The following is a 27031-nucleotide window of genomic DNA, read 5'->3' as shown; positions in this document are numbered from 1 at the left end:
TTGCTGTAATTTATTTTACACTAAAATTCTCTGTTGTCTAAAAAAAGAAATAAAAAAATTTAAAGCAGCCAGAACAAACAACAGAAGGAAACAATGTATTGTTTATTCTTACTATGAAAGAAAAAAAAGGGGGGAAAGAACAACCAAGTATTACCAAATATCATTGCATTATGTCATATATAAGAGTGCATTTTGTCCTATTTGCAGCATGGAGATATACTTTACTGCTGCAAATAACATGGCCAAATCAAGGAAAACTGGTCCAGAGTATGGATGTCAAGTTCAGCACTTCCCAGGTATATCGTCCAAGCTACTGAAGACCATATGTCCCAAGTTGAGGATGCCCCTTTGGCAGCATTCCTGTTTTTCACAGATCTCATATATAACATTGTAGTATTACCATAACACTATTTTAAAATTTAAAAAATATATACTTCTGATTTTCCAGAAGTATATCAATTCTTTCCATTGATTTAACTACTGTATTTTACAAGATGTAAAATTAGTTAATGCAGGCCTATTTATAGTACAATAAAAAAGGCTTATTTGCATGTAAAAGCTCCAATGACTTAATTCTATAATGGGAACACTAACACGAATCTATAATCCTTTTGCAGTCTCTTCCCTTCATCCAAATCATACCAAACAACTTCCAAGTAAAAAGCAAAGATTTGGGTGTTAAAGAGGGGATTAACTCTCTCTTATTGTACTTTTAGTTCCTATTTTTCCTTGCTTCAGATTGAATAAAAAGGACTAGAACAGGTTTAAGTGCACTTTTTTGAAGGTTTCTAGAACCACCTCCTTATTTATAAATTTAAGAAGGGAGGGTAGATCTAACAGGCACCATTGACTCATAGGTAACAAGAATATTCCCTGAAAACAGGCAACATGTATCCAAGTCTATTGCGTTCACTCTGGAAAAGGGGGAGAAGGAAATGCACAGAGCATGACGTTGAAATGAAATCTGCCTGCTTCCTTCATCTGGAAAAACAGACTTATCCTTTCACAAGATGGAAGCAAGATCAGTCAAGCAGCCACTTTTTAGATGAGACTGGGAAAGACGGCAGAAGGACTGATTTTTCCACCAATATGCTCTTCTTTAAGAAGCCGCCCACAAAAAAAAATCCAATACACAAAAACGTAACGTTCACACACCACCTTATAAAATTTTCTTATGCATTGTTTATCTTAGTACCATTTTGCCTCCCTGAAAAACACTCATTTCTTTTAACCTTCAATCATTACCATATGTTCAATATCTAAGATTTTTTATTGCAGCCATCTAAGTTGTTATCACAGGATTTGGTGATGCAGCTGAGGTATCACTCATAACAAACATAGCAAAAAAATTATCTTCCATGATTACAGATTGAAGTGTTGTAATATTGACCTTTTTGGAATGACAGTACATTGTAATACACTGCAAACAAATGAGTCAGCAACCCCCAGGCCTTTTCTGCAGGGATGATACCCAGCCGCTTATTTTCTGGTTTACTAGAGGCTAGTATTTATTTCTTTTTTCCCCAAGTGTAGTTCTCTGCACCTGTTGACTTCTTCCCTTCCCAACTTATTATGATCAGCATATATACTAATTCTCTTTTAAATTCCTTTCAGTCCTACCCAGCTTCATTTGACAAAGCTGCAAGAGCTCCCACTGTTTATTTTATTAATAGGTTTAAGGTGCACTCTGAATTCGACCTATGAGAGTATATACATTTAGTAAAGTAGAAACAACTTGGGGGAGAAGACTGGTAGGCAAAGATAAGATATTCTCATGAAAAACAAACAATGTGTGTTTTCTATAACATAAAGAAAACGTGGGAGACATTCAGACAGTGCTCTTCAGAGCAAGAAATGACTATTGTTAATACAATATAGGATACAAGGGAAGTTCTCGCTTTTGATATTACTAGAATAAGAACAAGCATTCTTCATGAGGATGTGTAATTTGAGTCTTCATTGGGAGCACAAACTAAGAATTTATTCAAATTCTTCATATGAAAGGTCTCCATTTATAAAACGTGTAGGGAGCATAAACTTAAAAGCAGACTCTTGAGATTGCAACTGGAAGGACAGGGGTAGATATTTTACAGCCGTGTGATAAAAGAATGCTTTAAAGCAGCCAGACTGCCAATAGTGTTTTTAGTAGAAAGGGTGGAAGGTGGACCTACAAAGGCACTATTAGAGAATAGCAAGAAATTCAGACAAAGTAAAAATAACAAAGGATGAAAGAAAGATGAAAGTGAATTCTGTGAAAGTATGCCATACTATTTAAGCTTGAAACTGTACTATTTTTATTGTCTGGAAGACAGACTTAAATCAGTATATGAGTTATACGTCTTAAACCCTGGTAAACATGCTTTAAAAGAAACATACTTTCTTGTTCGCTTTTCACATGTTTAATATGGACAAACCATTCTTCATCACCAGGCCAGCAACAGAAACTTGACAACAAAGTAAAGACTATAGAGATACAGAAACAAACTGCTGAGAGCAGAGCTGTGCCTTTTTTCACATTCATTCATCAGATTTATTCGAGTTTTTTTCTAGTTATGTTTAAATGCTTAAGGACCTTCTTTCCAGTCTGAAAGGTTTTGCTGCATGCAACTTAAGAGATGTTCCCTCAGCACTACTGCAAAGTCTGGGAGCTGTGGCCAACCTACTTCCTCTTTTAAGCACGTGCACACATTAATTTTAACATTGGCACAAAAAAAGCCTGTATACACCAGACTTCAAGGTGAACGAGAACTGAAGACTGCCTTTTGCTCGGCAAGGGGATTGAAACAAAGCAGTCAAACATAAAGTAGAAAACAAAGAGAATTGTTAACTTGTCAGACTTGATTGCTTATTCTAAAGCAAAATATGCATTTAGAAGTTATAGCAAAACAGCAGATTTTTATCTCTTACCTCTCTGACTTCATGGAGTTGACCAGAACGCTGGCTCTTTGCTCTTCGAGCGGCTGCAGGTGATTTGTGATGTGTGATGGTTACAACTGTTGGCCCACTTTGATTCATGTGTTTCTGGCCACTAGGAGATGCAGAATTAACTGTCCCAGGTGGCAGCAGAGATGAGCTTCTACTTCGCGAGGATGAAATGCTCTAGAACAAGCAATGGGAAGTTGATATTCGCAACCTTTACAAGCATAAATAATTTACAATTCAGGCTACAGATTTGTGCCGTTCTACTTTCCTCACAAACCTAAATCTGGAGGTGTAACTGTGCTAAGGACTGATTTATTCCCTCTGAATCATCTGCATTGCTCAGCAGGGATCTTCTTGGAAACACTGGCAATCACCTTTGTTTCCTGGAATGTCTGAAATTGGCCCTTGCAAAAATCTTCACAAACTCTTACAGATCAACATGCTGCTAAGTTCTTACAACCATACTTCTTAGGAAAGATTAGGAAGGATTTTGCAGACAGAGTAGTAACAATGCCAACACAAGTATTTTTTATGAAGCCATTGACCTATAATTCACCAAACTGGTGAGAACAGCAAACAAGAAAAGAAATGTTAATGCTTTCACCTGATGAATTTCTGAAACAGTGCAGTGCTGTTATCAACATTAGATGAGCTGCAATTTTGGCAAGGCTAATCCACATGCCAATTAAACATTAACATTTAAAACAAAATACGGCTTAAAGAGTCAACACATTTTGGAGTAAGCTTGGGATAAACCCTAAATATAAAAAAGGCCAGAAATAAATCTCCAACAGTGTATCCGCAGTGTGAATACTCTTAACATAAAACCTACGAAATTAGTCTGAAAATTCAAGAACTTTCTCTGTTCTTATCTAACTGTCTGTCAGTGTTGTCATCTTGGTTTGTTTTCTGCAGCCCTCAAACCCAAGTTTTCCTGGAGGTCTTTAGGACAGCAAATCTCAATCAAGCTCAGATGTGCACAAGAGCACCACGGGACATCATATATAAAAGTATAATACAAAAGAGCTTTTCCCTTCTATTTGAACTGTTGATTGCATCTGTAAGGTTAAAACTGAAATACAGTACTCCTACCTCATGAAACACAAACCATTTCAGAGAGTAACATTTAGTAGCACTTTCAGAAAGTAAGGTAAACATACAGCCCTATGGGTGAAATATCATGTCATCTCTCCTACAAACCCTGTACAAGTAATGATGGCAGCCTCCAACATTGCTAAGCCAGTTACCGTCAATGTGGGTTACTACTCTTCAGTCTGCTGGCAAATGCGCAAAAACATTACCTGGGTACAATCTCTCTTCTTATTCCTTACAGCTTAAACTTTGCAATTCTGTGGTAATTTTATTAAACACTTTTAATGCAAGGTGGACAGGTCCCAACTAGCACTGGAATTAAAATCAGGCATCATGTTACCACTACACTGACTGTAAATGACAAGGTAGACTATCTGGCACTGTCAACACGGAAGAATGAAATAAGTTACATGATCCCTCTGCCACCCACACACAAAACTAGACTTCAGACTTTCTGAGGCATTTGAAGATTTAAAAAATGGGTTATCACATTCCCAGCATGCAAACAGCTGTTATACTCAGAAATAAGCATTACTCAATTAGTCTGGACTTACATTTACAAACACTTGCAAGAATGATGGTCTGACTCTGTTTTTGCAACAAATATATTCTTTACTACCATGACTAATAAGAGTATAATAATAAGCATCTGTAGAATCAGACATTAAAAAAACCTATCCACCCTGGCTGATAATTCACAATTGCATTAAAACTGGATTTGACTCTAAGGCAAAAAAGAGCACAGAGGGTGGAATTTGTCAGAAGGGCACAGAAGGTTGCCAGGTTTCTTCCATTTGAAAAAGCATTGCTTAGACATAACTACAATTAAAATGAGAGCCAGAGAAAAGGTGTTTGGGAGAAGGAAGGGGATGAGGGAAACTGGGTGCAAATTAATTTCCTCTTTTAAATAGCAGTTTCACAGAAAAAGGCTATCCCTAGTATACAATAGCAGAATATACTTACTGATGTTTCTCTTTTTAAACTGACTAGCATCAGAATACTTCTTTAAAAATTTAGGGTGCAAAGGAAGAACAAGATAATTTCATTTCTTTTCAGCATAAGATCAACTTATCTTCCAGTTTAATAAAAGTTATTTTCTTTATAGAATGAAATCTTCTGAAAAAATCACTGACATTCTAGTGTCATGCATTCATGATACTAAAAATACACAACTGCTACCTTCACAGAGCTAAACTGATCCTGAAACTCAGATAAACAGCAGCAATATAAAACAGTGAGTTTAGCCATTAGTTTTGCTTGAAAGAAAACATTCTGTGAGAAGTGAAGTTTTATTATGTTTTGATTTTCTTTGGGGGCAGGGGGAAGTTATAGATCTGCAAATAACAGAAGTAATATAAAACTAATATGGAAAAATCCATGCACTGTTTCTGTTTAAATACAGAATCAGGAAGGAATTCTAGGAGAGAGGTAGCTTTCAGAAAAAAGCAGTTACCAAAATAATCTCATTTAACCTGCAAACTTTGAGAGAGATGTTCATAAATTGAAATGCATGTATATTCTAAGTCAATATCTACATCATTGGTATTATTTGGCAATTCAACACTATTTTTCCTCAAGACAGTGTTTCAAACTGCAGTGAACTATCTGCAGCTGACCCATGGACCACAACAGATACCTTGACTGCAGCTCACACCTCATGTTTTCTCTCATCGTGTCACCTAACGCAAAGACACCTTTCACCAAACCCCACTTATGCTTGGGAGTTATAATTTGGTAGTGAACTATCAGTACAAAAGCTGCTAGCTACCTGTCATTTTTTTATCAAAATAAGTAATGGACACATTTCCAAGAAACAGATATGCCCATCATTTTGTGAGTCTCTTAATCCAGATTAGATTTTTCCCTACAAGATTTGCTCTAGTTCATTTCACAACTCACTGGGCTATATCAGCTACACTCCTGAACTGTGACTTGAGGCAGAAAAAACAGTCTGTGGGACCATGGTGTATTTAAGATGGCTTTTCATTAGGTTTTGCAAAGGCATGTGGCAGCTCACAGCAACTGCTGGTAGACAGTCATTTAGGGTATGGAGTGTGGGAATCAGTGGAGCAGGAGAGAAAAATCAGGAAGAACAGCCCATCTACAGTTTCAGCAGCAGGTGGTGCTCAAGAAGACTGTCCTGCTACAGGGACACTAGGTAAGCTCAAACCTCTACAAACGCAAGTTCACAGCCTGGCAAGGGCTGACCATATCACACTGCCTGGTGTGCCTGACATCAGGCTGCATGCCTTGCCCTACAATAGTGCTGCATGATCTCTAGGGAGGGATCACCTCTGCCAGTGAGCCTCTCCTAGCGTCCTCTCCTTCCCATCTCAGCACAAGATAATTATCAATCCTATGCAGCTCACCAAGTCAGGAAGATTGGCAATCTTGAATTAGCACATACAGTCACAGTCTGTGCCAAATATCGGAGCCAAATACACTGGTTTGAACAGCTCCTACAGGTCTATAAGCAAGTTTTCCTCACCTCTTCATTTTCTGTCCCTTTATAACCCTTCATCCATCTGGTGACTCAACATTTCCAACCAACATACCAGAAAACCCCACCAGCCCATGGCGCAAATCCTCTAGCATCTAATTGGGGATTATTCTTTAGAGGACATCTGTAACATACAAACCATAAATGAGCTCAGCATCAGGACCTCTGGCTACCCATGAAGCTATTCCTAGCAAGACCCCATGACAAATGTGAAAAAATCCAACTTACAACTTGCAAAAGCAGTCACACACAAAGCGCGGGTGAACGTCTGCAGGAGGCAGTTTTTACATCCACTCAAAACCTTGTGAAGTGGGGCTCCACTCCTCAATGCCACAGAGAACAGCAGCAGAGCACTGTACCTGCTCCGTCCAAGAAGACAGGGGCGGCAGCTAATTCCTTCAGACAGCTTCTTCCTGCCGCTGCCAGAAGAGGCCTCTCCAGGAACTACACACTCAGCCCCTTAGGCACTTTTGAATTTTACAACACATTGTCAACACCTACGTCCCAGCCAAATACTTGACTCCCTTTTTTGCAGAACTTCTTCAGATTAAACACTGGGAATGACAAGCATCTCTTTTGCATTGATATACAGCTATACAAAAATAAAAATTTTCCATTTTTGTTAAAATGTTAAAACCTATGTGATGTTTTCCACAGCTAAAAACACTCTAATTACACATCATACTACAACAGTCATTAAAGCCACTCTCTCAGGAAATCAAAGCAATGACAGTAACTGATGGATCTTTATTCCTAATCCCCTGCTCTTCCCCCTAGCACTGCTGGTATGACGGATCTGCCCCTCTAACTATTATCATACCTCATTTTCTTTGGTCCCACTGTTTTCTGGTTTGCAAATAAATAAAAAAGATAGTGAAAAGTCTGATGAAAGGAAGACATAAGCTCTTCAACAATTAGTAATGCATGATGCCAATAATGAGTCAAGAAGTCCACAGGCTGAAGCATCCCAAAAGGAATACAAGTATTCTTTCCTGAGGCCACACTTTACCATTGCTCCAACAGTTTGCCTGCTAATAAAATGAAACTAATAAAAGAAGAATAAAGAAGCTAATAAAAGATTAATTTGTAACTTGCGTTCATCTTGCTTTTATGACCTAAAGCTAGCTAAAGTACGCTTAGCTAACACAGATTTGGGTTAAGATTTTTGTTTTAGTAGACTGTCCATCTCCAAGATAAAAAAGCAGCATAATGAATGCTTTCATTTGGATATCAAAAATCCTAACAATTAAAATAATGTAATTGTAGAACAGTAAGTTCCAACTATAGTAATGTTTTCATGACTCATTCTCCCTGGAGATTACCCTTCCTGCTCACAAAGAAACTGAAGTGTTTTTCACCATTTACCAGAAGCAAACAGTTTTGTTTATTTTGGAAAGTAAATGCAATGTTCCAGAGATCAATAAACTAATTTCTGAAGTGAATTGTCATATCTGTTTATGGCTGATAATCATCATTTTCACAGGCACTGTGCCATAGATGTTTTCTACAGAAAAAGAAACACTGAAATGACATTCCTTTACTCCTCTGCACATATACAGCACAGAACCATTCCCTGCATGCAGCTTTAGAGCAATGCGAAGTCACATGCTATCAGAAAGTAATTACAATTGAGATGCCATCATTCAGTATTTTAATTCCCATCTACTTCTTTTCCAATGCATCCTAAGTAAACAAACACTGATTAAAGAAAAATATAGACAGAGATCTGTTTAATTTACATTATAATCACTCACAAACATTAAAATTCAAATGACTGAATCTACATAACATCCAAACTTCAGCAGTGCAAAGGGACCAGCTTATGATATGCTTTGCACATTTGTGTAAAGCATCATCTATGGTGCTAACTTTTCTGACAGAATATTACCGTGCTTCATCATCTTCAGTAAAAGCAGACACATGTATTGCCTTAAGCAAGAGACTATGATAATCATTTCATCATATAATCTTTTGTCAAGAATCATTTGAGCAAGCTCATGTTCAGTCCTAAATGGCTTTTTTCCCCTTTCTGTAGAAGGATTTTGAAAGTAGACAGCTGTGAGCAACTCTTATCGTCATGCAGCTTCCAAAGGGAAGAGAAAAGGTGTCAAACACACACTTATCTACAGCCAAGCACTGCTTCCTTCTCAGCCTCACCAATGTAAGGATTTCCAAAGCATGTTTTAAATAGAAGCACCATTCTTTAGTTGACTTCTATAGGTCAGGGATGAGAGGAAGCAGCAGACAAACATACCAGAGGAGGGAAGAGTGAACTTGCTCAAAAGGAAAAGAGGTTTGATGTGCACAAAAGAACCAAAACAACACTCAAAGATTTGAAACTTTCACTAATCTGGCTTTAAGGAAACAGTTATCATGCAGACGTTAAAGATATCCAGTGAATAATCCATTTAGAAAGGTAAAGGTATCTCCGTGGCGATTCATAGAATCATCATAGAATGGTTTGGGTTGGAAGGGACCTTAAAGATCATCTAGTTCCAACCCCCCTGCTGCAGGCAGGGACACCCTCCACTAGACCATGTTGCCCAAAGCCTCATCCAACCTGGTCTTAAACACTTCCATTCATTAATAAGGCAAGAAGAAACCTGATAAAACTGAAGAATGGCCACCAAAGATCTATGATAGCCATTCTTCCAGCTGTGGAGAAAAATTACATTATCTGCCTCAATGACTTCAGAAAAGTGTTGACCTCAAACTTTCAGGCCTTACTACATGTGCTGTTCCACATTACTGCTAAACTGCCACTGCAGTTGCCACTGAAAGGGGCAGATTTGGACTTTTTTCTCCACCATCTCTCCATGCTGGCTCTGAGGCCCATTTGCCCTCATGGTCAACTCCAGGGAGTTAAACCAGAAAAGAAACATAAATGGAGACACACATACAGAACGTTCTGCTGATTCAGCTCCCCAAAGTGCCTTTCCAAAGTGCTGGATGATGCTTATAACAGGCACCAGGAGCACTGCTTCAGGGGAAAGAGAGCAGGACAGTCCCTCGCAGAGGCACGCAGTCATCAGGTTGGCTCAGTTTTAAATACAAAGCTTCAGACTAAACCAGAGAAAGGTTAGGTTTTGGCCAGATCCATTTCAGCTATCCTCCATCCAGGAGGAAGAAGAGAGCAGGGCTTTATCACCAGGGGCTGCTGAAAGCAGAGTCCAGCTTCCCCTACATCAGTGCTCGTTGACTTCCTCAGTGAGCTGATCAGGTGACTAAGCCCCTTTTAGTAAGATGCCGTTTTCTCTGTTTCTGATGGCCAAGCTACCACAGGAGCAGAAACACAACAGAGCCCACAGAAAGGGTGGCAGCAGCAGAAGGGAATTAGACTGCCATTTACAGCTGCAGGGAATCAGCAGATGAGTTCAGCTGAAACATAAAACTACACTATCCAATTTTTAGCAGCTCACTTGTGCAGCTCTGAACCAGAAGCTGGAACAACGGGGAGTCTACCTCCTTATTCTAGCGCAAACCTAAGTTGAAAGTTATCATCTGAGCACAATTTAAGACAGAAGCTACTTCCCAAGATAAAGGTTTCTGGTCCCTGCCACATTCCTGATACGCACTGAGAAATACAAGGGTTATATGTCAATCCAGCAACTGATCCACATGTTGGAAGTAAGAGCTGGTACAAAAACCTGGGTGTTTGTTTTTAGTAGTGCTTTTACAGCCACCATCGTTAAACAGTCAAGAAAAAAGGGGTATGAAACAGAAGAAATAACAAGCTTGTGACGATTTATGGATATAAAATTATTGTTGGAAGTTACCACAAAAATTATGCATAAGCCTACTTCTTGGAAGCATTTTATATCACTGAATTCCAATTTGACTAATGCTTTAATTAAAACTTTTACAATAATATTCACTTAACGTAGTCTAAAAAACCAGCAATCCTATCTAGACATAGAAGACTTCTTCCAATACAGTGTAATTTAGCACTCTCTGGAGGTTGAGCAATCTGTAATTAAGTGAAATGAGACTTGTATGGGAATACCAAGACCATTAAGACTATCTTATAGCATGGGAATTATTTGCCAGAGAACATTATCCTTTCACTGCTTTTTTATCATTAAAATGTAAAATTTAATTAAAACAAAGTGACAAACTTAGCTTGTGTTACATTCATTTGTCAGCTGTATAGCGCACCTCAGGACCATTCATTAGGATGCAACTAGATTTAGTCATTAGCATACAACTTTTTTCTTTTTTTCTTTTTTTTTTTTAATCACTGCTCTGCTTCATTTCCTCCAGCACAGCAGTCCCCAGATGAAGCTTTAAAGACAGCAAGTCACACAATGCTACTGTAGACTCGAAGCAAGCAGTAGCTCTGAAAAAGAGAGAAAATCAGTGCTGATCTGGATCCAGTGCGGGAAGAAGGAATGCTTTCCTATGAATACTTCACAAGCAGTGACATAGCTTCAGCTTTGAAAAACATCCTCCAAATTCTCATGTTTTCCTATAAATCTCCTTCCAATAATATCTATTCAAAATTCCTCTCCAATATTTAAGACCTGTAGCTGAGTGTTGCTTCACTTATTCTTGGGAACCTTCCCACTGCTTGCCTGGTTATCCCATTATTTTTTCCCCAGTTAACCTATATCCCACTTGCATAAGATCAAACATGCCCCTCACTGCATATTTTACACTTCTCATTCCAGCTCCTTCTCAAGTCTACAACTCCTAACAAAATAGCTAGAAATTTCTGCCTCTCATTCTTCCTGTGAAAAAGGCAAGTTTAAGCTGTAGAAACAGCTGGGAGCAAACACTCAGGCTCTGACTTTCCAGATGCTTGTTCCCAGCAGAGACAGAGCTTGGATTCTGTTCAAACTCCAGAAGCTTAAAACACATGAGTATCTATCTGCCTGTTCATGACAGCACTATGAGAGACAGACAATTTGCATTTATCACTTACTACAGCCCTCAAAGTATGGGAGAGGGGAGAAGAGAGAGATCCAGCCCTGTTGCTGGTAGAATAATAGAATAATGTCACATCATGACAGTCCTATCAATAGTAGGCCTACTTTAACAAAATCCAAACCCATGTATCTATGTCAAGTCCTCTATTATGCAAAAGGAAGTCAAACATGTACCCTTCTCTGTGTCACTACAGACCTTCGTATGTAATTCCAGTCCCTAACCCCAACACAAAAGAAACAAGAAGGTGGCTAAAATAGTAGCATGCTATTTTATGTAAATTTAAAATATTTTAAACAGCATGTGTCCACTCCCATGCTAATAATTATTATATTAAAGTTCCTTCATCTACTAGAGAAAGAAAAAAAGTCACAAAGAAATGCAGCAGTTCTTGCTTCCCTTACTACCTACCAGGCAGTCATTTTGAAGTAAGAAACTTTGAGGAAAAGAAAAAAAAAAAAGTTATAGAAATGCATGTTTTTCTAGTTTCTGGGAAGCTTTAAAATTTACTTGTAGGTTAAATCCAAGTTAGCGCTATATGCAATGCTAAAGCCAGGGAAAATCTGACTCTCAGATAATACTCTAACCCTGAGAAGACAAGAAGGAAAAATGAAAAAAGTATATTGAAAAACAAGAGACAAATCTTGTCAAAAGAAAGGTTCCTAGGAATAAGTACGCGCAACATTGCTTCAAGTACAGTACACTTCTGGAGTAAGAAGCAGTGTTATCAGTTGTCTCATCTGAAGGACATAAATTCCCAACACTATTTTCTGGGCTGTAAAGCTTAAAATACAAAATATATAAATTCTCTATTTGCTCTGTTACTTACAAAAGTGGAGAATTAAGAGTGCTTTACTAACAAACTTGTCAAGTCAAGAGTGACCTACTCTAATTTTAGATATAGAATTGTAACACAGAACTAAGAAAAATATTTTAGTTTTCTTCAGCATTTCTATTTTATACTAAATGAATGGAGGCCAATTAAAATGTATGACTGGCTGTATCAACCAAAATGCATCTATATTCCAGCATCCTATGCCAAGTTTCTATAACTCAGTTGTCCAAGAAGAATGCAAGAACCTCCCTCCTGCTGTTTGAAATACTCATTTATTTGGTTCCTCAGTTACGTAGGCCCACCACCCCTCAGTCAAGGAAATCGTTTCATTTTCTTGCACGATAAGCCTAGGAACCAGAATAAAGCCACAGCAGTAGTAGGTCACTATGCAAGAGGACAAGAACAAGTTTAGAGGAATGTTCCCCATTCTAAGCCCTTCCTGTTTCTAAAAGTTGTGTGTTAGATCTTCTGTGACAGAGGCTGTCTTTGTATTTAATTGCCTCCTACTCACTTAGTCGAGACTTTCTAATAACATTTTGCCTTTCAAATACTTTTCAAATCTATATATGCTTTTGGCATCGAAAGCATCCAAGAATAATTGCCAGTTTTCATTAATCTCCTTTTATTTTGAATCTGTTTTCAGCTCATTTTCTTTGAGGGTCTCCCATACCGATATTATTAACAGCTAGCAAACACTTCCTTTTCAGCAACTCCAGAGCACTTATTAACACTATACGTCCCTGATTTGCCCTTTCCCTTCCCATCATCAGAAAAAAAAGACTCCAGTGTAGTCAAGTTTTGTCACACAGAGTTCATTCTGTACAGAACAATAACAAAAGTGATCAAAATTACCTGGGCTGCATCAAAAAAGCAGCATGACCAGCAGGTCGAGGGAGGTGATCCTGCCCCTCTACTCCGCTCTTGTGAGACCCCACCTGGAGTACTGCGTCTAGCTCTGGGGGCCCCAGTACAGCAGAGACATGGAGCTGTTGGAGAGAGTCCAGAGGAGGGCCACGAAGCTGATCAGAGGGACGGAGCACCTCTCCTGTGAGGACAGGCTGAGAGAGTTGGGATTGTTCAGCCTGGAGAAGAGAAGGCTCCAGGGAGACCTTATAGCAGCCTTCCAGTACCTGAAGGGGGCCTACAGGAAAGATGGTGAGGGACTGTTTATCAGGGAGTGTAGTGACAGGACAAGGGGTAATGGGTTTAAGCTGAAGGAGGGTCGATTTAGATTAGATGTTAGAAAGAAATTCTTGACTGTTAGATTGGTGAAGCACTGGAACAGGTTGCCCAGAGAGGTTGTGGATGCCCCATCCCTGGAAGTGTTTAAGACCAGGTTGGATGAGGCTTTGGGCAACGTGGTCTAGTGGAGGGTGTCCCTGCCCACAGCAGGAGGGTTGCAACTAGATGATCTTTGAGGTCCCTTCCAACCCAAACCATTCTATACTTTCCCCCATTCCAATGTTTCCATTTCAAAAATGGAAGGGGACTGATAAAACTGTTCAAGACAACTATGTGACAGAGTTAGAGCAGTCCAAGTATTTTCCTTTTGTTCCCTGCTCCTTTCCTGATAATCCCTAAAATTCTATTTGCTGGTTTTGAACCACTACTAATTGCTGGACTTTTTCACTGTTATAACACCAAGATTTTTCTCTTGACATACTAATTAATTCAGAGCCTATCAAAATATGTAGATACTACTACTGCAGGAACTCAACATGGAGACACAGTATGAAAAACTCTAAACATAAATTGTTACTAAGTGCAATAGTTTTTACATAAGGAGGAAAAATGATCCAAACTTCACTTACACAAAGATCAGCCTCAACTCAATTACTGCCACTCTGGAATGAGATTTTGGAATGAAAATAGACACCTCTGCACTCTACAGAACTATTTATCAGAAGCAGGCAAAAGGAGAAAAACAAATCTAGTATTAAGAAATACTAGCAAACAAATAGAAGTATAAGAATCAGTATGTCACTGCACAAGTTTCTGATATCATATATACTGCACAACAGTTCTACTACCTCACCACAATACACTGTAGATGCTAAACATTTAAATGGGTTCAAGAAGTGATCAGAAAACTTATTGAGGAATAATTAATTGATGGCAATTGTGTATAAAAAGTTACCATCTCTACCTACCACAGGAAGTCCCTGAGCTGCAAATCAACAGCAACTGTAACAGTGCTCTGACCAAGAACAGTTGCACCTTTGTGAATTGAGCGCACCCTCAGCAAGTTCGCTGAAGACACCAAGCGGTGTGGTGCAGTCACACACGAGACAGAAGGGATGCCATCCAGAGGGACCTAGACAGGCTTGAGAAGCAGGCCAAGTTCAACAAGGCCAAGTGCAAGATCCTGCACGTGGGTCGGGGCAATCCCAAGCACAAATACAGTGGAAGGTGTCCCTGCCCATGTCAGGGGGGTTGGAACAAGATGATCTTTAAGGTCCCTTCAAACCCAAACCATTCTATGGTTCTATGAATAGTACTGGGCCACAGCTATATAAATATCATATTTAGTGTCATGCAGAAGAATTGAAAGAGTTCCAAAACATTGAAGTTACTTATTGTCCTTCAAAAAGGGTTTTAATTATACCATAATTACTCCCTGACAAGTCTACATCACTCAAAAAGAAGGAGAAAAAAAAAGTTGTTTTTATTTTACTTCACCCACTTCAATGAATGTCAGTCTCCTCAAAATACCATCCATATTTTCAAATTCCAAGTTTCAAAGATACTCAGGATCATGGCTCTGACTGCAGTTAACATAAGACTTATATTCTCAATATCTTGGGGGAGGAAGGAATCCTTTCTGTTTGTAGCTAAATGCTTTTTTTTATTTTAATATAGCAAAAAATTAGTCATGAGGAAATAAATATTTTTTCATTCTTGTAAAGATATCAATAGAAGTGCTTATAAGATTGAAGAGCAGGATTTTTTTTCTTTTTAAGTGACTTAGTATTAACACCAAAGGCATACATAAAATAAAAACAGTAATAATTTATTTCTAATAGGTTTTTTGTTTGCTTGTTTTTATTACATCCCACTTTCAAAGTATGTTCTAATTTAAACAGATTCATGCTATTTCTGCTTGGAGGCAGGGGACATCTTGAACCCATCATTCTACTATTTTTCAAGTCCAAACATTTTTTTTAATAGTCCAAAATATTTATCTGTTTGAGGACAAAAATTCTGGCATCACTTCCTAAGAGAAATAAATCATATAAATATTCATATAATGACCTCTCTCAGATTTGGTAAAGAAGTTGAAGACTGACCACTGCTAACATCTACCTGAGCTTCCCTAATAAGAGACATTAAATCTTATAAAATGAAATAAAACTAATATCAGTTTATATTTTTAAATACCAATGAGGACATCACACCAGTATTTATTAATAAACTGATGACCCAGCGACTCAATTAACTATGTATTGACAGCATCTGAAATGTACTTCATTAATTTCTTATAAATAGGACAATATTTATTAAGATTGCCCAATTGACTTAAGTCTGCTCCAGTTAGTGACGTATGACAACTTGCTGTTTTTATTCATAAACCTCTAAATATCAACCCACTAACTACAGCAGCCAGTCTATTATCCAAATCATGCTGTTCTTCACCTACACCACTTAAAAAAGAAGCTACTTCTCCCTCTTAATTATTTACCTTAGAATTACCTTCCTTGTGGTGTTTGGCACAGGATCGAAGCTGAGTTATCCAGTATTGTTTCTCCTTTGCATCAGCAGCTAGAATAGAAACAAGAAAATGCAGGGAATCACACATAAACTAATACTCTTTTTTTGCATAACAAAATGTGATGGGGTCAGGGTGGGGAGAGAGTATTTATTGGTTAGGATGCATTATAAATTCTAATTTACGCTACTTAAGTACAACACATGTAAACCTCAACTTCAGATGGTATGGCCAGTTGGAAGAGGTAACTATGAAGAAGACTCATAAGCTTATCTCCTTCAAGTGTTATTAGAAGCAGAATTACTTCAAGATTACTTTTTTTAAAAAATAAATCCATTTTTGCTTTACTCATCTCTCTCTGAAGTGCAAGGGTCACACCACAGCATTTAAAATCAATGAAATCTCTACACTCAGGCCGTAAATTAGCTACAAGACAAGCTATCAATTCCCAAGATACTTCAGTACTTATGTTTTAATGTAGTTCAACTAAATCTCTCTTTAAAACTGTGTGTCATTCCAATGCAACTTAAAGACACAGGAATGAAAAACACAATTTCCCCCTCATACATCTTTGAAAAACAGCTTTAAAAATTATTGAAAAAGATTGTCTACAGTCTATATCTGGTGAGTCCTGTGTAATATTAATAAGTATATTTAGGAGAGAGGTTTGGTTGGTTTTGTTTCTTTAAACAAAATACTACTACAGTAATCCTAATTAAGAATACCAAGACAGACTGGGTAATTTCAGTAAATATTTTCTCTTACTTCCTCTGCTATTAAGTATCTCCATGGTTATTGACTCAGCATAAAAATTATTTACTGATTTGCATCAAATTCATAGATCTCATTAAAAACAGCATATTGTAAGTATTTGATTATCTCAAGTGATTGGAAAAGCATGATAATGAAAACACAAGTGTTCATGATTTCTAGCTATGCAAATTCCAAAACATTTTAACAGAAACTCTCACTGTTTGTTCTTGTGTTTCAGTTCTACACATAAAACAGCAATGCACTGTACCACAGGGGAGTCCTGCATACTCTGCCCTGCTAGCCAACTGATAAACTGTGGTCAGAATAAAACTAACACAATTTTAAACTTTTGTTACACTGCATTAGATGTCACCTTTTTTTTTTTTTTTTTAATAAACTAGTTTGATATTAAAGTATCTAGATCAACCATACTGAAAATATCTTAGAATCAGAATAGTGCCTTTAAAAAAACCACCACAAAACCAACAAAAAAACCCATAAATATTCCAGGGTAACCCTTAACATACTCTATATTGTCTTTCTTACATTTGGGAGCAAGGGAAGGCAAAATTTTATGTTAAAGGTGCATTCAATTATTCCCAGACTGACAAGAACAGAGTATCTTAACAGTCTTCCACTGGCCTTTTCCCTTTCTCTGACCCATCACCAGATTCATTACTGCACATTATCTGCAGGATGATGGCAGGGGAGAACAATACTAGAAATGAAATGTTATGCTGTGGACAGCAATGACAGCAGCTTTTTCTTCCTTCAAAAGCCAACAAGATATACTGTACAATCAAAATACCACAATAACAGCTTGTAGAAGGCATCTTGAGGTACCTTCCAGCCCCAAAAGTCTATATATTGTAAATTCACACATATTTAACTCCAGATTGCTGTTGCACTATGGTTTATAATATAGTATGTAACAATATAGCTGTATAACCACTACTTTCTGACAGTACAGGGAAGTAAAAGATAAATGAGACATGAGAGAAGAGGCGCAGAAGCGGGAATGGGAGAGAAGAACAACTCAGCTGGCAGTTTGAGCAGCACTATACCTCTCAACTTATACATCTCTCCATTAGCAGAGTAGACCACCAACATGTGTGGCACTTCATCACTGGGTGATATTATAGCTCCAGCTAAAGACAAGGTTCCTCGTGGCTTCTGGTTTTTGCTTTGTTCATTCACAAAATACTGCAGAATCCCTGTTTCAAAGTCCAGCACAAAGTACCTGTTGAAAGAAATTGCAATAGTATAGTATTTCTGTTGAAGAATTTTTCAACATTTACTTGAAGACGACCACAGGTTGATCTTAAATCAAGATCATAAACAAACCAATGAGGTTAAAGTCGTTTCTGTAATAAGTCAATTCTACGTAGTACTGTTATTTTGATCATTAGGTTTGGTTTTTTAAGGGCATGTGTGAACTATTTCTTTACTCATGTTTCTTTCAGATTAGTGGTGAGGTTCACATACAAGACATAAAAGCAAGGAAAGGAGTTTTTAATTGAAGAGGTTCCACTGAAGAAGTATGAGACTGCTTCTTTGGGGGGTTTTTGGCCCCTCTCCCCTTTTTTCCATTTATAACCTTGAAAGACATGCTAATTCCCCACAACTAGTCTTTTGAAAAGGTGAGGCTGCCTTTGGAGAGGGATGGGCACAATTAAAGATACCATGGTATTTTCATCTTTGTGATAATATTTCACATACAGATTTTGAGTGTAATTTTGAAATCTGGCCAAGGGAATTGAACATTCAGTTCCAAATAAGTACTAGGTAGGAAGTATGGACACCCATGTATAAGGAAATAATTAAGAAGAGAGAGAAATAAAGTCTACATTCTATTTAGTTATTCTGCTAACAAATTCTAACAAGGGAAAAACATTTTTACTACTGATCATATATTTAGGATCAGGAAATACTCTGTGAAAACCCAGTAAAAAGGTGGGTCTTTGTTTTTAAAAAAGTGTTTTGACAAACACAAGCCATTCCACAATAAACCAACTGCTAGGACTGCAAGATCATACAAACAAAAATAAACTAATTGCATTGTCCAAATGTACTAAATGAAAGTGAAGAGGTTTTGAACTTAGTGGGTCAGTCTCAAGAGCTGGAAACATAAAATTTTAGGTTTGGTTGTGTTGTTTGGGGGTTTTTTTCTCCAAATAAGCCTGTCTTTCACAACAGCACAGATCTTAAATTCCATTTCCCTGTGGAAATGATCTATGCTATTACACAGAGCAACTATTTAACACTTTAACTCTTCGCTAAGAGGGGACGGACAGCAACCTCCTAGCTCACATGAAGGACAGTTTGCTATGACTCACAACAGACTAGACTGAAGATCACACAAATGCAGGTTACCCCCTTAGCTTCTACTAAAAGCCAGCCCTCGCAAGCTGGTTAATACCACTAACATGGGCATTCAGAAGGCATACTATTTGCTACTGTTCCTCTAGATGGGATTAGCAGAGGTCATACAAATTTGTGTATAATATTTCAGAAACTGTGATTATTCAGACTTCTACAGCTTTGTATACTCCAAGTTTGCTCAAGTCACTACTTTGTTTTGAAAGTGACATTTTGTCTTAGCTCTTTTTCAATATCCCAATATGCAGAACACCTCTAAGCTTTCCCATCACAGAATATTTCCAGAATTTTCTCACCCTGTTGACATTACAGGTGTTCTCGTGCTCATCTCTTTATTCAAGCTAAATAAGCCTGGATACGATGCAAGCAATCATTGCCTAAGATTTACAGAGCTTCAGACATTTTGCTTGGGCAATCTTCCTTTGCCACATTACTGCCACTGTCTCCACACCAGAACAAAGATCAAATTCTCTTCAAATTATCTCAGATTAACAACCGCTGTCCCAAATAATTTTAAACGACTGCATCACTACACCACTCACTTCTGCACTGACTCCATCTTTGACATCTCCCATAAGCACCTCGGCTTCCCTTCCCTCATAAAACAAATGAAAAGACTCCCTTTTGTAACCATGAAGCACATCTCTTCACCTTCCCTCTACAGTTTGTCTTCACCACAAAAAAATGGACTAGAGAAATGGCAAGCTGAATGCCAACCACCACAATGTTGACAGTAGCATTAAAAATAAGGATGCTCTAAATGGAAGTTGCCAAAATTTCAGATCACCTTATTGACTTGTATTACACCAGTCCATAACCTTCCTGTTTTGTTTGACTTTTAAATGATTTTACAATACTGCTCTCCCACTTACAAAGCATTTTTTCTCTTCAGGTTGCTTAGTAGGGAAAGATGATGCACTTAACTGCAAGTGAAAAGAGCAAAATTGGAAAACATACAATAAAGTCAGACTTGCGCATTTCATAATAAATTTTAATTTTGCTCATTCTCCATTTCCCTTGTCCATTTTAGGAACAGCTGTTACATATTCAGGAGAAAAAGCTGAGCAGTAGACAGAAGTAATGTCATGCCCCTGAGAAAATGATAGTCACTTGACCCTAGAGCTAGTGCTCCTGTCCATCCAACTGACAAGTTTTCAGCAATTTCTTTGGGTCTAGCAAACAAGTCTAGGCTTTATATGCAGCAACGTCCATTCTGAGCCTATGCCACCCTCATTATAATTTCATTGTCCTTTTATTGTTCAGGTACAAATCATTTATTTCAGACGTTGTTATTAGGCCATCTTTTATCAATTACTACCTTGGAAGACATCATTGTGGTTACTGCAGTACGGCTCTACAATTAACAAAAGGAGGAACAACAATTTTGGGGGGAAAAAAATGAAAGAAAAAAAAGAAAGACAAGAAAAATAATCTTTCCTTCTCCTATCAAGACCAAAGGATTTGGGGAAAAAAGTTCCTCTGAGTCTATTAGAACAGAATCTATAAAAGTTACATAAAGACTACAAACACTTCAGCTCAGAAACCTTTGCATGCTAGACAAGCAAAGCACTCCCAGAATGACTGTAAGCTCCACAAAGCTTTGCATTGCCATGAAGCTACCCCAGGGACAAAAAACAGCCATTTGAGTAGAGAATACACCTTTACTCAGCATAATGACGTCTGAGAGCAGCGACTTCTGCAAATCCACATGTGCAGAGACAGCATCCTTCCGCATCCTTGTTATCACAGCTACAGCAGTAGCAGCAATTTGACCTTCAGCCAACCATAACCTATTTTATGTACAGTCGCAGAAAAACAGAACAGTATCATTGGCCTTGTACCTTCAGTTTTCAATACTTGTGATGATGTCTTAGTTGCCCGTAAAAGCACGTAATATGTTTCCAGTACAACTCAAGCAATAATCTTAAGAAAGGAAAAAGTAACCAGTTCTCGCAAGCCTTTGCATCGCCCTCTTCAAGCATTCTGCCTTCTTTCTTGTCCCAGATAAACCAGTTTCTATGTCTGCCAACTTTGAAAGTCATAAAAGAAAAGAGAATTACCTACAGAAACACAAGTCCCAACTGCCCGACAAAAACTCGTGTCAACAAAATAGCCTTCCTGTGACTTTGGAGAGCTCAGGAACTTTTCACAGGCATGCTGACTATGACACTATTCTTATCACACAGAACCAAGTATTTGCTTTTCAAGACTTATGGTTTGATATGCAGCTCCTCTCTTCACATTTCACACACTGGTATCACAGAAAAACATAGACAGGAGTAAGCTGCACAGACAACTATAGTCTCACAAGAGAAGCAGGGGGGATAACGCACTTTGAAAACTGCTAAAAGGATAGGAAAGGCCAGGAAAAGGAATAAGGAATTAAATGTCAAATCAGGCAGCGCAAGACTTCATACAAAGGGGAAGGAGGGGAGGAACAGAAAGAGACAGAAGAAACAGAAGCAGCTTTCAAAAACATTTTCTTGCATCACAGACCAAGTGATGACCCAGTTCAGACCATCACAAAAAGGCAGAAGAAATGGAGGCCAGATTCTTTCATTAACTGAAGATGGAAAAGCATTATATATATACACACATAAAGCAGAACAGAAGTAAGAGAATGGTACATGTCCCATTTTGGAAGCCCCATGTAACTGTATCAAAAGGACAAGGATCTATTTTAACCTGAGTTCCAGAAGTCATTTGTTCTGCACACCAGGGAAATAACAGCACTAACCTCTCTAGAACTGATTAATCTTGCCACCTTATTCTGTATTTCGCTATTGGTCTTGCTCACAGAGCACACATTTACCCATGATGTCGTATTTCTGTAATTAATTTACAGATGAACATTGATGAAAACTAACATACTCTTTAGAGGTCAGGTAGAGAAGTTATACTGTACTGGATACAATTATCCAGTGCTATACAGAAATGAAATAACTGTTATTAACAGACACTTCTAAGCAACAGCTAAATTTTTCTGTTATTCCAAATTTGGACAAAATCATAATTTGGGTTTGGGGGTTTTTTTTAAGTTAATATTCATTAAAAGAGTCCATCTAACAATAAGCTAGAAAACTACCACTTTAAACACATTTCAAGCAGTTTTAAACTGCTTAAGCACTGTTCAAAGTAGACATGTAAAATTACACACAAGAGAAAGCAGGCCATTTCACAAAAGAAAAGCCTTGCTCGATGGATGTCTCACTTTCTGTGCTGAACACATCTCAGAAACCAACCATCTGAAAATAAGTTTGCACTAGTCTGTAGTCTCAAGAAGTTTTCATGTAGGACTACCAATTTTTTCCATTGTGTAATGTATTCCTAGTGATTTGAATTCTCCCCACACCCTTCTTCCTGTTAAGTCAGTTTTCTCAAACACTTTTGTACAACTTCCACTTTGAATTCATAATGTGATAGAGATTTTCTATATAAAAACTTCTGCAACTGGGCAACTGCAATCCCAGTCAAATCTTCAATTATGGACTTAGTCTGCTAAAACACTCACCTCTTTTGGAAAGCATAATTGTATTAATTACTTCCTTGTGTTCATAAACTAGCCTACATGGGAATCTGTGCTTCATAGCTGGACTGTGTGCAACCCTAGAGCTCACCTGTCTAGAATTGGTACAGATGCCCAAATACCGCACAGTGGCATAGACAAATCCTTTGACTAAAGACACAATCTTCCATAACCTCCAAACAATAAAATGGTTTTCCTTATATGATGACCTAACACAGCAACTACTTCTGGAAGCAGAAGCATGCTGGGTTTCTACAGCAGGCTAGCCTTGGTCTCAGCTTTTTTGGAAATTTTCTTCCCAGTTACTTTCTCATTCAGAGACAGAGCTTTTTTCTCTAAACACCCCTTTAGCTCTTCCACAGGCACCTTTTCTCCTAAACCAGTCTCACAATACATACTTTATGATCTACTTTTTATTTTGCTTTAATCATCAAAATGCAAATTGTTCACATAAAATACATTGATTTGAAACAGCACAAAGTCATCGCCCTGATTTGAAACCTTGATAGGCAACATCACCTTCCCTATCATATTAGAAAAGTAACAAGTCATGTAACTCCCCTTCTCAGACTGCTGAATTTAATATTCCAGACAATGTGACAAATACTATGCTCCATGTCATGGTTTAACCCCAGCCGGTAACCAAGCACCACGCAGCCACTTGCTCACCTCCTCCCCAAACAAGTGATGCTCAAATGCAATTGCTCACCACATGTAGAAGGAAATAAAAACCAACCCAATGCCCAGCCAGTTTCCAAGCAGTGATCCCGCCTCCCAGCTAGCTTCCCCAGTTCCATACGGAGCATGATGTTATATGGTAGGGAATACCCCTTTGGCCAGTCCAGTTCAGCTGTCCTGGCTGTGCTCTCCCAGCTTCTTGCGCACCTGGCATGTCGTGAGAAGCTGAAAAGTCCTTGACTTAGTGTAGACACTACAACTACCTAGCAATACCTAAAAACATCAGTGTGTTATCAACATTACTCTCATCCTAAACCCAGAACAGAGCACTATCCCAGCTACTAGAAAGAAAATTAACTCTATCCCAGCTGAAATCAGGATGCTTCAGTACATGTTTCAGGATCAAATCAGCTCAAGAAGAGAAGTAGCTCACCAACAGAAGAATTTCACTACCTTATCCTTCTATCACTTTGTTCTCAACATTTCCAAACGCGTGTTCCTTTCACGCCATTCCAGTTTTCCTCCAGTCACTGGCAGTGTGTGTTCTTCAGTGATTCCATAATCCTCAAAAAGAGGACATTTTCAAGAATACGGAATCAAACTATTTTATAATTCTCTTCCATTTTTTTTTCTAATGTAGTTTAAAAAACTAGATAAGAATTATAGGATAGGAAGTAAATGACTGTGTCAAAGAAAAACAAAGTTTATGGTTCCAGCAACTGAATGAGATGTCACACAGAAATATTTCATTCTTAGGAAACTGTATCTTATTAGGCCATCTTGGAGACAACATTTATGCAACCGCTTAATTTTTTTTTCCCTTTTACCTTCAGCCATAAGATTAATGGAATTATTCATGCCAATAAAGATAAAGCATGGCATACACATTTGACAGTCAAGGACTTTATTATTAAAAATCATCTCTAAAGTTGTCATTTAAAGACAGGTAGTTGGGAGAACATGCTTACATTTCAGTAACTGTTTAACATCCTTTATTCACTGAAGTTCCTCAATTTATCATTTTTCTAAGAAAACGTAAGAACCACAGTATTCTTTAAAAGTTTTATCGACTTTGAACATCTCTGAATGAAAACTGGATTCTTAAAACAGTAATTTCTCTGCATTATTGTAATTGCATATCAGTCAAGCTGAACTACAATTTGCTGGATACTTTTAGAAATGTTCTACATCTAAAGTGGAGATAAGAAATAAAAGAAGTATTATCCACAGCTAATAAATGGACTGCTTGGTTTTGATCATCATGCCCTTCATGATTTTAACATCCACAGAACTCAAACACAAATAAAATCTTAAGAGAAATCTCCTTTCCTGTTTTGTCAAGTCCCAGTCAATCTTTAGGTTTACAAGCAAGCTCGCTTTATTAAAAAAAAAAAAAAGTCCCTTCTTTCTCAGCATCTGCAGAAGCTACAATTGCTACTGATCAGCTCCTGAGTTCATCAACTTCTGCTTGCCATACCAATTACTTTCAATGGTCTGAAATTAGAATCACAGAATGGTTTGGGTTGGAAGGGACCTCAAAGATCATCTAGCTCCAACCCCCCTGTCATGGGCAGGGACACCCTCCACTAGACCAGATTGCTCAAAGCCCCATCCAACCTGGCCTTGAACACTTCCAGGGATGGGGCATCCACAACTTCACTGGGCAGAATTCTATACAGTCAGCAATATACATGCTGCCCAATTTTTATTTAAGTAAAAACAGGCTACAGAAAGGATAAATATCAATATTAGTTTTATAATTTCAAACAGAGTTGCTTAGGGGTTGCTTTTTAGGACTGAGGGAGGAAAAATAGGTTTAAAAATGCATCCATTTTTACCCATCAGGCTTAGAAGTCATACAGATTTGTGGAAAAGTACATACATCATACTAACCTATGTTATAGCACAACATGGCTACATTGAGGGGTAACAATTGCAATGTAGGGGCAAACACATAAACAAAAGGTACACAGTTGAGGTTGATACCAAAACAGCACTTACTGCTCACCGCCCACCAAACTGGCTGGCTGCCCAGTGCTGCTTTGTGTCATTTAGTAGGCCTCACCACCTTTCTTTATGTTTGCTCTAAATTCACTACTACTTAATAATTAAGCAGACTCCAATTTTTGTATTGCGGAACAGAGAGAAAAGGCTAGCAGTGACATAACTGGGGGAATAAATAGACTGGCGCAATCTTAATTCTGGCAATGTTATCATCCAGCTCGATTCTGTTCACAGATTAGAAACAGAGCTTCCAGATAGGAAAACACATTTTCCTTCATAAGAAAAACAAGATCTAAAACAAAACAAGAACAGAGTACCTCCATGTCACTTCTAATAATTTGTATGTAATGAAAGGACATTAAACTTTAGAAAGACACATTTCTGTGCAATTCTGAAGCAAGATACAGGAAACATACAAGAGACAAGCAGTTTCACATACCAACTCCCTTCCACATCTGAGGGGAAGGCAGTGCTCTGTATGACACAAGACTCTGCTGCTAAATTGGTTCTCACCAAAGCCAGGTGCACAGGACAGTCATTCGGGCATCAGAATTAGCGAAGCTGTCTGGCTTATCCTCTCTCAAGCCCACCCTTCCACCTTATCCAGGAGCAAGATTTTGCTCCTTTGAGAAAGGAGCTCCTACTCTGGAGCCTGCACAGACAACTGCTTCTCTAAGTCTTTACATGGTATTGGTCTCTCCCAACTACCAAAAAGAAACCACCGATAAATAAAGCACCTATCCGAAATCAAGCTCTTCATTTTCTGTTTTTCCAAAATCTAACTAAAGTGGGGCTTACATTAAGAAGTTTAGATTTCACCTAGCCATCCCAAGAGGACGCAAAGAAGAAGAATGCATGTACTTTGCTTAGTCAAGGAATATTCTAGTTGGAAAGTACCTTAAGTCTATCCAGAGAAACAACTGTTAGGAGGACCTACAAAGCCAACTAGGTAAGTAGCAGTAAGTAAGTGAGATAAACTGACTCAATTGCTTTCATTAGCATAACAAATCACCTACAGAAAAAATAACTAAACATTTGGGTGGAGAAATATCTAAAAATTGGGAAAAAGCTGAGTTTCTTCCCCAAAACAGAGAAAATAAATATATAAAATGAGACATTCAATTATGTCTAGCTTTTGAAAGCAGATTTTCCATATTAATATTTGTGATTCTCTACTCACATTAGCAGTTGTCAAAACTGCTGCTGAACAAACAGCTGCATTACCACAAAGTTTTAAACTTCTCCCAAAACTATGCCAGCCATACCAGGAATCTTACTGCCTATTCTCTCCTGTAACAAAAAACCACACCAAAACTGTGATACAGAAATATTTGACCTTCCCTAAAAATATGTCGTGTTTCTGCTTGACACTTTCTGCAATGAGTTCAATAAGATTCGACACATTTAGCAAGCACACTTCACATCAAAAATTGCCTAGTGCCTAGCATCAACTCATCTCCCACAAAGTACTTACAAAATACAATATGAAATAAACAATTTAGAAGATGGCCTAACATACCAAAAATACAACTCTCCAACAAGCCACATAACAAATTCAGGAAGCCTGAAATGCAGAACCAAAGGCTCTATCACGTATATTAAACACACTAAGACTGGCTTTCTTAAAATAGAAGCATCCCACAGACCTATTTGAAGGAAAGTAATCAAAAAGAAGGCGGCACTGAATGCAGCCACTGTTAACACAGCTGCTCA

General features: G+C 38.0%; 1 protein-coding gene across 1 annotated transcript in view; it reads right to left on the bottom strand.

The window, feature by feature from the left end:
* Positions 1 to 27031, bottom strand: part of OSBPL10 (oxysterol binding protein like 10) — a 121103-nt gene that overhangs the window by 69355 nt on the left and 24717 nt on the right. The window contains 3 exon segments of the mRNA XM_075745741.1: positions 2908 to 3099; positions 15952 to 16031; positions 17796 to 17971. Coding sequence (XP_075601856.1) covers positions 2908 to 3099; positions 15952 to 16031; positions 17796 to 17971 — 448 coding nt within the window.

This window comes from Balearica regulorum, chromosome 2, assembly GCF_011004875.1.
Source record: "Balearica regulorum gibbericeps isolate bBalReg1 chromosome 2, bBalReg1.pri, whole genome shotgun sequence".
NCBI classification, from domain to species: domain Eukaryota; kingdom Metazoa; phylum Chordata; class Aves; order Gruiformes; family Gruidae; genus Balearica; species Balearica regulorum.
This window is presented reverse-complemented; position numbering and strand designations above follow the sequence as displayed.